Below are 12,889 nucleotides of genomic sequence, written 5' to 3'. Positions count from 1 at the left end.
GGTACGATGCAGGGCGGCTGTGACACACCAGGCCCATCGGGACAATGAGGTGTTCTGATGGGAAGAAGATTGGCACGTAGGTTTTCCGAATATGAAAGGTAACGGGTGTCAATTGGTTTAGGAGCTGCCGTTGCAAGAGGGTCTGTGGGAACGCAGGGACCCTGCAGAGGGAAGTGTGCCGGCCTGGCCAGAGGATTCCTCAGTGCAGGCTGGAGGTGGGCCCCTCCCGCTGGGACACAGAGACAGCAGCGCATTCCTTCGGCTCTCAGCTGACAGGTGTCCAGCCATTCCTCAGCAGCAGCCCCGGCTCAGAGCCTCCACCATCACCAAGCCAGTGAGTGGAGCTCGTCAGGCTGACGGCTCGACGCTCAGCAGATGGTGTCCTCTCCGGGTAAACACGGCCGGACAATAGCAGGGGAAGGACAGACACTAGCACAGGCAGAAAAGATTGACATCTATCTTTGACTTAATCTGCGAGTCTTCACACTAGCTCTGGCTCCAGCCTTTCTTGCGATGAAAGGAAAAACAATATCCATTTTACATCACAAAGCGGTACAAATACAGCTAAAACCCAGCGTGATTAAGATAAGATTTCTGACACTTTCATTTTCCATAATTCATGGAGGGGAAAAAAACGTCCCAAAAAAAAAAGACCTTCATTTTTTGTCCTCGTTATTTTTTTCTTGCTTAAAGTATTTTAGAGCCAAGATTAGATGCGGCTTAGATTAGAGTTCGCGACTTTTTTGATCTGCTCTTTTCTCCTGAAATGTTATCTTCAGACTAAATGTGTCTTGCATTGTGAGTAAGATTGGTCATTGACAAAAGCTCCTTAATAATAATGATAATGATAATAATAACAATAATAATAGTGGAAACTTAATTCTTGCTGACATGTTTCTCAGTTGTGAGCGCTTCACCCAGGGCTGTGACAGCGGGCAGCGCCTGAGCTGTCTGTTCTGCGTGTCCGACCACTGCGCGGTAACAATACGGCCCCCCACGCGTGACAGGGGCAGCTGCTCACCCCCACCTTCCCACAAGCCCCCAGTGCTGAGTGACACATTCTGATTTTCAGCCCTGGACATTATCTGATAAGAAGCTTCGCAAAGTTCACTAAACAGCTCACAATGGCGCTGCCTCCGGGGACACGATTTACATCTGAAATGGCAGCCCTATCTCCAGCTCACCAGAGGGGCAGAGCAAGCCCAGATTCTTCCCAACGTGTGTGTTAGCATGCTGGCTGAACAGTTCAATCGACGAGACACTTTTTGATTTGTTCTTCAGAATTTGCCCGTCGTAATAGGTGGTATAAAACTCTCATTTGCCCAGAAAAAAAGAGGGCTGTGATATAATTTAATGTTCTGTAGATCTGAATTGGGTAGTACCTCTGAGATCAATGTCAAGCTCTAAAAAGAGCAGTCCCAAGCACTGCAGTGTTTGGTAACTTATGTTCATATATCACACAAGGCCCTGTGAAGACATAATTCACAGCTGATTAATCGACCTGAAGTACACTGCTAGACTCCGTGCTTTCTTCTGCTCTTCTCACTGAATGTTTTTCTTTTATGCAGAAGCACAATTCTGTGGCTATCTTCTACTGAAATTATAGCCATTTTGTTTTAAGATAACAGTAAATTAAGTGCAGAGAGGAGCAAATGGCAAATAAAAAACACCCAACAATGAGCTAATTAGATTTGATTGGTAAATGTGATGGATGAGCTACTACATTTCACATCACCTGCTCATGTGTAGTTCACCAAGACTTACTGTAATCACATTTTAATAGATTCTGATCAAAGTGAAATAAAGATTACCAAATGAAAAACTTGGTTTCTACCCACCTGTATTAATCAGTCAGTTGTTGGAATTCTAGAAAAACTAGTGGAGGCTTTGAGTATGTTGTTGATCATCTTAGAATGTATAGGTCGTATCCTAATCGTGTCTAAGATATCTAAATGTTAGCTTTATCTTAATGCTAAATGCATTTTTGGGAAAATAAATACTTTGTCTTAGACCAGAGAGTATGTGAGGAATTTGTATATTCCACTTTTCACATGGCAAAATAATCAACTTTAACAAGAAATTATTGCAGATAATTTGAGAACCAAATGCCTAGTTGTTTGAAAACACAATTTTCTGCTTAGCCAGGTAAGTCAAACCTCATCTACAATGACAGTCCCAAGCATTGCAGAGAGCATTTTAGACAGTTAGAAACAAGTCAAAGAACCCTGCTGAAAGATTCAACAGGAGAAATGAAGGCTGGAATTGAACCCATATCCTCTGAGGAAAGAGGCAAGTACCTTAACCATTATGCCACAATGCTACAGTATCAACATCATAGAAGAGACAATTGCTGCCTTAACCTTGGTATTTGAAGAACCAATTAATAAGGGAAAGGTTTAAGATGCACTGCAACTCTGTGCTATACATAGCATATAGTCCCCTATACCACCACTCTCATATCCTGGCTAAAATACAAAGATTCAGCTCCCTGGCATTGCAGGCTGAGCATTATCTGAGCAATCATAGTTCCGTTCGCTTTCAAAGAGATAAGCTTTTCTTTCCAAGCAGATGTCAGGTCCTCAGGTCGTCTGGATAAAGGATTCTAAATTACAGGCAGTGAGGAAACACATTTGCTTTTAATGAATATTTTGTGATGTAATAATACTCTCCCACGTCTATGTTACACCATTTACATTTGACTGCTGAGGCTGACAAGCCCTGAGTAAGCTCCTTGTGAAGATGTTATCAGTGGCTTAATATCGGAGCCGCGTGGATAATAAATCTGAAGCCAACACTATTGAAGAAGGGGTGCCGAGCTGGGAGCCATGACTCATTTTCATTTAGGCAGGGAGAGACAGATCCGCTAACTACTACACTATTGCAGTGCAATGCAAAATACAGGTCTGGGGGCTTAGGGATCATCCCACCATTAATTGCTCCTGAATTCTAATTAAGTGATTGTGGGATTGGTCATAATTAACAACCAGGGATTCAGTAAAGTTATGTTCGCATGGCTCAAAGACTTAGTTTTATTAAAAACATGAACCTCGTCAGTCAGGGATTTTGCAGTTTCCATGTCTTGAGAAAGACCAAACAAGCATTTGGTTTAGGGCACATTCACAATGCATTTTTATATAATTGAATAGTAATGGCTATTTCAAAACAAATTGTATGGCTAATTATTAAAATGCAAAATAGCTTCCTTATTTTACTGCTTTTTTGGTGTTACTCAAACAACATAGCGCATACAGGGTGGTTGATGAGCAAAACCAATCTAATGGTAATCCATAAATCAGTGAAAAGAATGATTATACTGTTGTAAACAAAAAGTGCATGATCCAACCTAACTGCACAAGGGAAAATGAATAAATGAAGCCCCTGAGGATGTGTGCAGACATGCTTCGTTGCAGTGAACTTCTCTAAAGTGCAGTCAAAAAAATATACTGTCTGTGAATCTGTACAAAGACTGCAAATATCAGTAGTTCTACTAAATTTTGTATGGCTACAGACAGCCTGTGTTCTCCTCCCCACTGAGAGTTGATGTGAGGTGAGAGGACTGGCACACTCTGGCTGCCATCACATCATCCAGGTGGGGCTGCACACTGGTGGTGGAGGGGAGTCCCTATTACCTGTAAAACACTTTAAGTGGAGTGTCCAGTATGCACTGTGTACAGTGTAAGTGTAAGGATTATTATCATGATTTCACCCTCTAGTATTTGGGATGCAAATGTAATTCAGTAAGGATAAGTGATCAAATACAGGGAGAGGGCTCCACCTAGTGGCTGAAACTAAGAGTAAAATGTTCTGAAACTTTTTTGCCTGACCCCACACGAAACTCTGAAACAAAACTCACAACAGTCCGACTATCCTAGTAAGCACATTAAAAGCCACACAAAGTTTTACAAAGATATTCAACGCTGTGATGTTTTGTGGAGTTTACTATTTAGTTTACAAAAACGTTGCAGGTGCATTCAGAACTTTTAAGAAGAGTAAGAGAGTATATGTATATGTAAATATTTTATGATATGTCTGTGTTGCAAATGTCTGTAATATGTCTGTAGATTTTATTTTACGTTTATTTTTTGTTTTGTCTCATGTTAATTTTTTTATTTTTATTTGCTTTTGCAACACTGATTGTACCCATCGGTCATTTAATAAAGCACATAGAATTGAAGGGAGTAAGGAAGCCAGTGGATATGAGGGAGAGGCAGGTATTTGATGACGGCTTAAATTAATTAGTGAGGGTAGTACAAGATACCACAGTTGATAAGTAGATGCCCTGGAACAGTCAAGGATTTTTAAAAAAGTATCTTATTTTAATAGACAAATCCTTGGTCTGTTGATCGTGTAAGGCATATCAGAATGTATTCATTGTTTTAGCAAAGCTTTTTAAAGATTAGGGTAAGGAGTAAGAGCCCGCCATACAATTTGGTGTCAGTGGCTGTTTCATACTCCCCCACAATTCTGTGTGTAACAACAGTAGCACCAATTTCTAAGACTGATGCGTTTTATGATTTACAATTAATCCACTAACAGTCTTGGTTTCCATGTGCAAGTGCAGAAAGAGAGAGAACGGCACGGAATTCACGCCATGGTCAGTAGTATTTTAACAACAACAACAACAACAACAACAAGGGAAACTTCTCCACTTAATCCTCTTTATCCTCCCAGCGCTTTGTAATGGACAAGGACATACAGAGGAATCTCGCACTTACCTCTGTGAGCTCTGCTGAGCTTCTTGATCTCGTCGAAGTTGTAGTGATGAAGCAGAGACGAAGGGGTGTGTGGATCGATGCTATGTTAGAACTCCACAGGTGCTGCTTCTCATTGCCGCAAAGAATCTAAACAAGGAGAATCGGGGTTACTGCGGCTCTCTCAGACTCTCACAACACTAAACCAGACTCAGGGTGCCAGGCCATGGACAAACAATGATGTAAAAGGCTCTCACTGGGCAATGAAAAGCCATAATTTGCTTGTGTCTGTTCAGGTCAACAATTCTTTTTCTCGGGCACATTCCAATAGATCTGAACAAGAAGGTCAGTCAGCATGGGACCAGTGACGTTCCCCTGGCTGTGTGTGTTTATGCCGAGTCAACAGTGACCTCTAGTGTTGGGCTTGAGGAATTCCCACACTAGCAATTTGGTTTACCAGGTTGACTTTGTGTAGATGGGGTGAAGAGTGACCTCTAGTGTCGGTCTTCAATAGTCATTTGATAGATAAGACTTTATTGATCCCGAAGGGAAATTGATGTGTTACAGCAGTCCAGTCCAAGACGAGCAAAAAAAAAAAAAGAGATCAAAATAGACGAAAAATTAAAATATGTAGCATACAAAATAAATATAAAAGAATGGAAAAAATACATAGGCGTGTGCAAAATATGCTCATAGTCACTGTAAAAACAATAAAATATGTGCAAAATGTGCATGGGTATATACAGATTGAGGGTCCAAAAAAAAAAAGCCCACTCTTATCAAGAAATGCCCGGGATCTTTAATGACCACTGAGAGTCAGGACGTCTTCAATTGTTTACATACAAAAACCTCTGGTTACTTACTGCTATAATCCCTGACCACAAGTACATAAAGTGGATATCTTGAGTTTCTCCTACCAGGCACAGTGGCTTCTAAACTTTCCCGGCTTCCAGAAAACACTATATTCCCGTAATGAACTGCTAAGAGTCCTACCTGTGTCACACTGAAGGAGTGACTCCAACCTTCGGAGACTCAGTGGGCTTATGTTCACTCTCTGCCATGGATAAGATGTTTAAGAAAATTCTGTGGCCTAAATTGAGGGAGAGATCTTAGACGATTAAACAAACGTGTAGAAGAGATCATGAACTACGTTGCAGCATCAAAGCCCTCGAGTGGTAGAAACACACACGGCAGACTCAACTGCTTGGTTCGGTGCCTTGGGTTTTGCAGGGAGCGGAAAACTTTTACGGCCTTTTCCTAGAGGGCCCGGAGCCCCAGCACACATAATTCATACAGCCTGCAACTCTCTGAGCAATCAAGCTCTTCATTGCAATAAACACGACACCGACCTTTCCTGTGCGCTGTGTAACACAAGCATTTACTGTGCGGTTTTGCAGATCACGAATACAAAACGTCATCTTCCAAAGCCTCCGGCAGGAGGATCAGGATGCTGGTCAAGAGCAGACTGAGGAATTGGGTCATGTAGAACTCTACTTCATAAACAATTCATCCTGAAAAGGTCACATTTGAATTTTCTACATTCCTTTCCTAGTTTTAGAAAGATTGGAAACAAACTTCAGTTGAAATGTTTGCTTTTTTCATTTCAGCACCATGTAGAAAAAAAACTAAAAGAAAGGACTGTTTCGCTGTAGTGGCTATGTGGAATGACCATCACAGTTCTGAACACCACCCCTTGTCTAGTGTGGTTTGCACATAATTTTGCAAGGCAGTGTCCGGCTTTTAAGGGCTTGAAGACTTTGGCAAGAATTAGGACCAAAGGCAGAAGAAAAAGGTGAAGACTGCACCGAATTATTTCAACACATGCAAGTAAACAACAGGGGTTAGACAGCATCCTGAGAGAGTTGTCCTGGACAGGCGAAGTGTATGGGTATTAAGCACTGGTACTGGTGCGTCTGCTGCTCATTATCCTGCTCTCATTATCATACTGAAAGCTCACAGCTGCTTGAAAACCATACTGACCTACAGCCATATCCTCTTAACATAATACCTGTTTGAATGGGCAAACCTTTTGTGACTTAGTTTTATTTGACAAGTTTGGAGGTGATACATTTTCTTTCAAAATCTTTTGTTTTAATCTTAGTAATCCACTCCATCACAAAATGAATTAAAGAGCAGATAGATCCTTTTGGTGTGGCTCTGTGTTTTTTATTACAATGACAAAACCCACCTCTCACCAGCAGTTGAAATAGCCATTCTCTGCTAAACGGGTTTCTAGAAAGAGCTTTTGAATATCTCTGGAAAACATCGGCTATTCATATCTTCAAAACTGTCCAATACTGCTGTTTTTTCTCTGGAGAAACATGGTGTTATCCGTCTTGATCAAACCATCCCTTGACCCCTTTCTGATCAGTGTATTGATGCTTCTCTACAGTCAGCATACTAGGAATCCCAGTCAATCAGACTCCCAGAATGGCATGAAGATCATGTGACAAAGTTACTTGGTATCACCTTACCTGGCCGCAGTTCTCTGGCCTGTTGAAAAAGTGGCCGATTTTGCATTCCAAACCCACGTACTCTAACCCAGAACACAAACCACCGAAGGTGATCCAGCCAGAAGAACAACAGTTGACTACAGACGTTTTCAAAACTTTGAAAATGCATAACTCTATATGCTGAACTTGTGCCACAGCACATTAAATATTGGATCTTGACTGATCAATAATCTAGGTGTTCCAGCTCTGATGAAATGTACAACAAACAGAAGTGTGTGACTCTGCTTTATTCAAAGTTACATCCCAAAACACATAGAAATAGTCAAAATAAGTTCTAAACAAAAAATAAACACCTGAAAACAGCTTTATCATATGGCAGTGAGTGTGACATTTTAAAATATATTTCCTCTATGAAACCAAACTTTTTAAAGTTTGGGTAGCTGACAAAAAAAAACCCATAAATGACTTTTCTAATCCCAGTTCAGAAAGAGCCAGAAAGAGACTGAAACAGAGACAGGAGGCTATATTTTTGTCTTTTATTAGGTTATAATTCGCAGAGCGTAAAATATTAAATTGCTTTTAACTTATATAATAATTAAAATACATAAAAATGAAAGCCAGAACTGAAGAACCCTGCAAATGTCAAAAAAATAAAAATAGGAAAAATAATAATTTCACCCTCCATGAAACAGAGGCGATTCCCAACAGCTCCCATTTTCATATCCTCTCAGTACAGTAATTCAACATTGACCAGGACAAACCGGCAAAACCCACGCACGCTTTTTGCTGTTGACTGGTCAAGTATTCATCTGAAATACCATAATCAAACTGATATATTCTTTTCATTATTATACAAGCATCTGTGCCTTTTTTGCAGCCGATTTAAAATAAAGCCCCTTAAGATAAAGGAAAGAGACTTTCAGAGGGAGAAGTGTCGTTGAGAAACAAAACTGCACGTCTTAATGATTTCGTGGGCCTCCCAGCCCCCTCCTTTCTTGCTGTTTTGCCCTCTCCTGCCCCCTGCAGGCGTGCCGGCGGCGCGGCTCCCAGCACCAGGGGAGAAGGCGCACGAGTGAGCAGACAGAGCCATGTCCTTGTCCGGCGCGTGCTTCCGCGCTCAACAGGAGCTCCCGCCACCAGTCACAGGCGAGGCGGCGTCAATGCAACAGCGAGCCTGGCAGGGAGAGTCCCGTCTGCGAGCCTCCCGACTCTTTCTGTCCCTGCTCCCTTCTGCAGTCGAAGCGATTTCTCATCCCACGAATCTCCCACCCTTGGGTGACCTGATGGAATTCTCATCTCCCCGGCCACCCCCACCGCCTGAACAAGTGGACTGGCCCTTCAGCGGACTGACCCTCCCACACTGAGACAGCGGCTCAACCATCTGCCTTCACAGGGGTGACCAGGTCGCGTCTTTACACAACTTTACAACAGTCATAATGCCAATAGCGTAAAACTGACGGCTTTCGAAGTCATGCCTCTGGCTAGCCGGGCTCTTACTCTCTCTCAGGTTCTGCATGGGATGACCTCTAACTAGCGGTTGCTTTATTAAAAAGAAATGACACGAGGACAGGAGCCTCACCGGAGACAGGACAGTAACCATCCCGCCCACCCCCTCCCAGAACTGGGATTATGCACAAAAAAAAGCTATTATAATTAAAAAGTCACTCTTCTTTTCCCCCCCCCCACTATTGTTTTTAGATTGTTACAGAATACATTAAAAGTGGTGACACCACCAACCTAATATGCGTATGAGGAGAGAGGGATGAAAAGGAGGGAATGGAAACACTCCCGAAAAAAACAATAAAAACGTGGGGAAAAAAAAGATCAAATAAAACAAAAGACGTGGTTCGTTCCTAGTTACAGGGCAGAGTAGGCAGGCAGGACTGCCTCAGGGAAACCCACACCAGTTCCTGCAGGAGTGGAGATCTGCTGCTCGCTCAGTCTTTATGTTGGTTTCGCTATGTTCTTGATTTCGAAGCTCTAGTGTGCTGCTTTCCCTTCCTCGCTCTGCCCTCGCGGTCCGTTGTCCCCCCCACCAGCGCGGCGGCGGCGGCGAAGGCGGGCTCATCTCTCCTTGACGTGATTCTGTGCCGCGGCCACTGGCGTACAGAGGACCTCCGTGAGGTCGTCCATGATGGAGGTCTCCTTGGGGTCCACCAAGTTGAATTCCCTTATAAACACGACGAAATGTGTGTAGAGAGTGTTCAAGTGTCCCTGCAGGTCCAGCGCCACAGTCTCCTTAAAGTGGGCCCAGTAGATATGAGCCAGCACGTGGAAGAGGTACTTGCAGATCTTCTTTACTAGAGACTCGAAGGAGTTGGGAAATTCCTTGCCTGCAAAGGGGAGGTAAAGAAGACAGAAGACGTCTTTTAAAACGGCGGCAGATCATACAGAACCAGTATCTATTCAAGATCCAAAGAGAAAATCCAAAGCACAGGTATGCAGAATTCCAATTGAAGGTCCTTTTGGGATCGGACATGAGAAATTTCCATTGTCGTTGTCCGGTAAATTGAAGCTTTTTCACATTTCGGACAACTCCTGGACTTTCATCAAGGATAAACTGAATATGCTAGACTCTTCCTTTCTCCTAACTTTCACAACAAAAAAACAGGTTAGATTTATTCACTTGAAAATAACTTAATTCTATTTTCAAAGATGTATATGAGAAAACAAATAATACATTAAATATAGAATTCATTTGTTTTCATTGTGAGTGTTTTAAAGAGGTATAGCTACGATAGTGTTGAACCTAAGAAAGAATCTCACATTTCACACGTCTATTTCTAAATGATCTGATTCATAAACTCAACACAGAAACAAAGCAGTTCTGCATTTAGACATTAGGGGGCACCCTCACCATTTAGTCATGATTTTGGTCAACTTTCCAGTTGCATTCAGAAAATAAAAATGTCGTCACCATTACCTCCTCATTCATTCAGAAACAGTCCCGTCACCTACATTAACCTGTTTGTCCTGCAAGACTGGAACTTACCTAAGGTCCTCCGGCAAAAACAAAACAACGATTCAAAAAAACAATACAACTGAATACAGCTTTTGACTTGCGTTTAAGGCTGGTGTTGATCAATCTTGAAGCGAGTTTCATTTCCTTGACGGCGTCGCCCGACACCTGCTGTGTCCCCCTGCTGGAACTCGCTCACTCACCGTACTTTGTTGGGAAGATGTCTTCGTCCGTCACCAGCTTCTGGACCAGACTCATGACAAAGTCCACGTACTGCGGGCCCGTGCACTTCGTCTTCTTCCCCCGCTCGTCATACCAGTAGTATTGCCTGTGGGGGCAGAGGAGGGGTGAGTCCAGGCTCTCACTGCTGAGTCCCGCCAGCCCAGCCTGATCAAGCGCTCATGTCCGTGACAAGAGTTTATCGGACAAAACCGCAGCCAGTGGAGTATCAAACTGTACACGTGGAGCCTCGGCCTTTTCTGTTTCGTGACATGCCTGCTCATTGTTGCCTCTCATTAAGCAAAAGCTACAAGACAGGAAAGTACACACAGACCTACGCTTCTTAACCAAAATGTCCCTGCACACAAAGCACACAAATGTCCACCTGCATTGCTGACTCTTCTTTCCTTATGCGACAATGGCGAGGTTGACGCATACACTACAAACGGACGGACAATCTAGACGGATACAAATTCCAATTACCCTTTCCGAAGTTTTTTCCGTGGTGATCATTAACCTTCTCAGATACGTGCCAATAGAACTATTGTAAGTGTGAAAATCAACCTTTTGAATCAGATACTGTTTCCCCTTCCACACAATAAGCACAGTTCTTGTGTGGAACCTGACCTCCCGAATGACTACAGTACCCAAGGCATTTGGTTTTACTGCATACTTAAAAGTTTAGGTGATGGCTGACTAATTTCCTGCATGATTTCCAGTAGAAGCCTCAGGCACTGAGCAGTGGGAGCTCTGTTGGTGAAGGTCAGAGAAGCTGCTGCCTTAACGAAAGCCCTGGATGTTATTGAAAGAAATGGACGGTACAGACAAAGCCAGAACATGCTACCCTAAAGAACAGACCTCGTTGTTACAGGGAGATATTTAGGACTGTCAAAGAATCATAAAAACTATGGATGGAAGCATAAAAGAAACATTCTCCCTGACAATGTGAATTGTATGCATTTGGATAAAGAACTGTACCAATGCTGTACTATATGCACTGTCTGATTTTATACATTATTACAACTAATTAATATGCTACTGATGAGAGATGCATCAGTTAGATTAAGACTTTAACAGCCTGATTTTAAACCCTGTTTTCTTTCAAGAAACATCTGGATAAGACACTTGAATCAAATAACTACTTGCCACCAAATGGTCTATATGGGCCAAATGGAGTCCTCTTATGTACAGGTTCCTCTTGTTTCCAGCCATTATGACATTTACAAAGATCCTGTGCTTCCCAGCCAGGAGAATGGTTCTGTTCATAGGCAGAACACTGACTGGATCAGGCTGACTCCAGTGGCGGCTAGAACAGATCTGTTCCATTAACAGCCAACTGCATGCCGAGAGGGTCATGTGCTTTTCTAGCTGTTGAGCTGCAGAACTTTCATTTAATCACACTGTGGTCACATGTGGAGTCGCAGTGTCTGATGTGCACAGCACCCTAGAGTGAGTCCACAGCCCGTACCAGGCCGCCAGCCAGGAGCTCTTGTGTAGGGAGTTTAGTTATGGCAACACAAATGTGGGATTGTGGTTTCAGCACCGAAGATCACCAGCATTAAAAAAAGCCACCTACCATCTATCAGCCACCCAGTGGGAACACCCCTACATAGTCAATGGTTTCAATACCAGGCACTGTTCTAGCCACATGATCTCTGCTTCATGGTGTATTGTCTAAATTATCCAATAAGGAATGTAAAACATAAAACGGTGGGTAATTAACTGCATGTTGAAGAACAAATCTTCAGTAGGAAAAAACGTTTCTGATTTCGATACATTACTGTAAAGCTTACAACAGACTCCCCACTTCATGTGGGATCTGGACTCCTTTCATCTGAGCCCAGCACACACGCAGGGAACACAGGGGAGCAGTGCTGAGCTGCAAGAGACGTATGCGAAGTGACTGATCTAATGCAGCCAATCCATTGTTCAGAATTGGCAAACATGCTCTCCACACTAACACCGCTGACGAGCAGTCAAGCAGAGCAGGTCCTGGAAGCCACAGCTAAAAGTGAATGCCTGCAATTACTTGATGAAGACATTGCTCATTACCTCTGTGGTAGTGTAGAACTCCATACTTCACATACGGAAACGGTTATAGTTAGAACTTCTGCTCTGGTGCTCCTACTTGCACTACCTTCTGCAGAATTGCCTAGATCTATGGGAGAAGCTGTCCATTTCATAGGATGAGATGCATAAACCTCATCTCTCCTTGGCCATGCAAGTCCACGCTGGTGGTACACATTACACTTCCGATTGAATCATTTTCTAAGTTTAAACAGAATCACCGCCGGTCTGGTACTAATCAAATAAAGCAACTTCATTAGAACACTACCACACTTTCTGTTCAGCGTGTCTGATAACATTAGATGTCTCAGTGTTTCTGTTCAGGGTATCTGATATGGAAGCTGCTTCGGTGAAATCAATATAGAAACTATCCACTGAGGTTTCTTGATCAATAAGCTGTCATTACCAAATGAGCAAAACGGATCACATAGCATGTCCATCACAATCTATCTGATTTCTAGAATATAACTCAATTTCAGATTTGAACCACTTTTAAATGG

General features: G+C 42.7%; 1 protein-coding gene and 1 long non-coding RNA gene across 8 annotated transcripts in view; one reads left to right on the top strand and one right to left on the bottom strand.

Annotated features, from left to right (window-relative positions):
• LOC138224422 (uncharacterized) overlaps positions 1-2,009 on the top strand; it is a 118,170-nt gene extending 116,161 nt beyond the window's left edge. The window contains exon 6 of the long non-coding RNA XR_011182912.1: positions 122-2,009. This is a non-coding gene — a long non-coding RNA (uncharacterized lncRNA). The remainder of the gene's footprint in view (positions 1-121) is intronic.
• A 5,657-nt stretch (positions 2,010-7,666) lies between these two features.
• The window catches only part of LOC102687194 (MOB kinase activator 2), an 88,329-nt gene continuing 83,106 nt past the window's right edge, over positions 7,667-12,889 (bottom strand). For all 7 annotated transcript variants that reach the window (XM_015338237.2, XM_015338236.2, XM_015338239.2 and 4 more), the window contains exons 4-5: positions 10,307-10,431; positions 7,667-9,477 (exon numbers count right to left, since the gene is read on the bottom strand). In XM_015338237.2, the coding sequence (XP_015193723.1) occupies positions 9,209-9,477; positions 10,307-10,431 (394 nt within the window). In that variant the 3' untranslated portion in view covers positions 7,667-9,208. The remainder of the gene's footprint in view (positions 9,478-10,306; positions 10,432-12,889) is intronic.

Source organism: Lepisosteus oculatus, chromosome 21, assembly GCF_040954835.1.
Source record: "Lepisosteus oculatus isolate fLepOcu1 chromosome 21, fLepOcu1.hap2, whole genome shotgun sequence".
NCBI lineage: Eukaryota > Metazoa > Chordata > Actinopteri > Semionotiformes > Lepisosteidae > Lepisosteus > Lepisosteus oculatus.
Note: the sequence above shows the minus strand (reverse complement) of the source record. Positions and strands in the feature narration are given on the sequence as shown.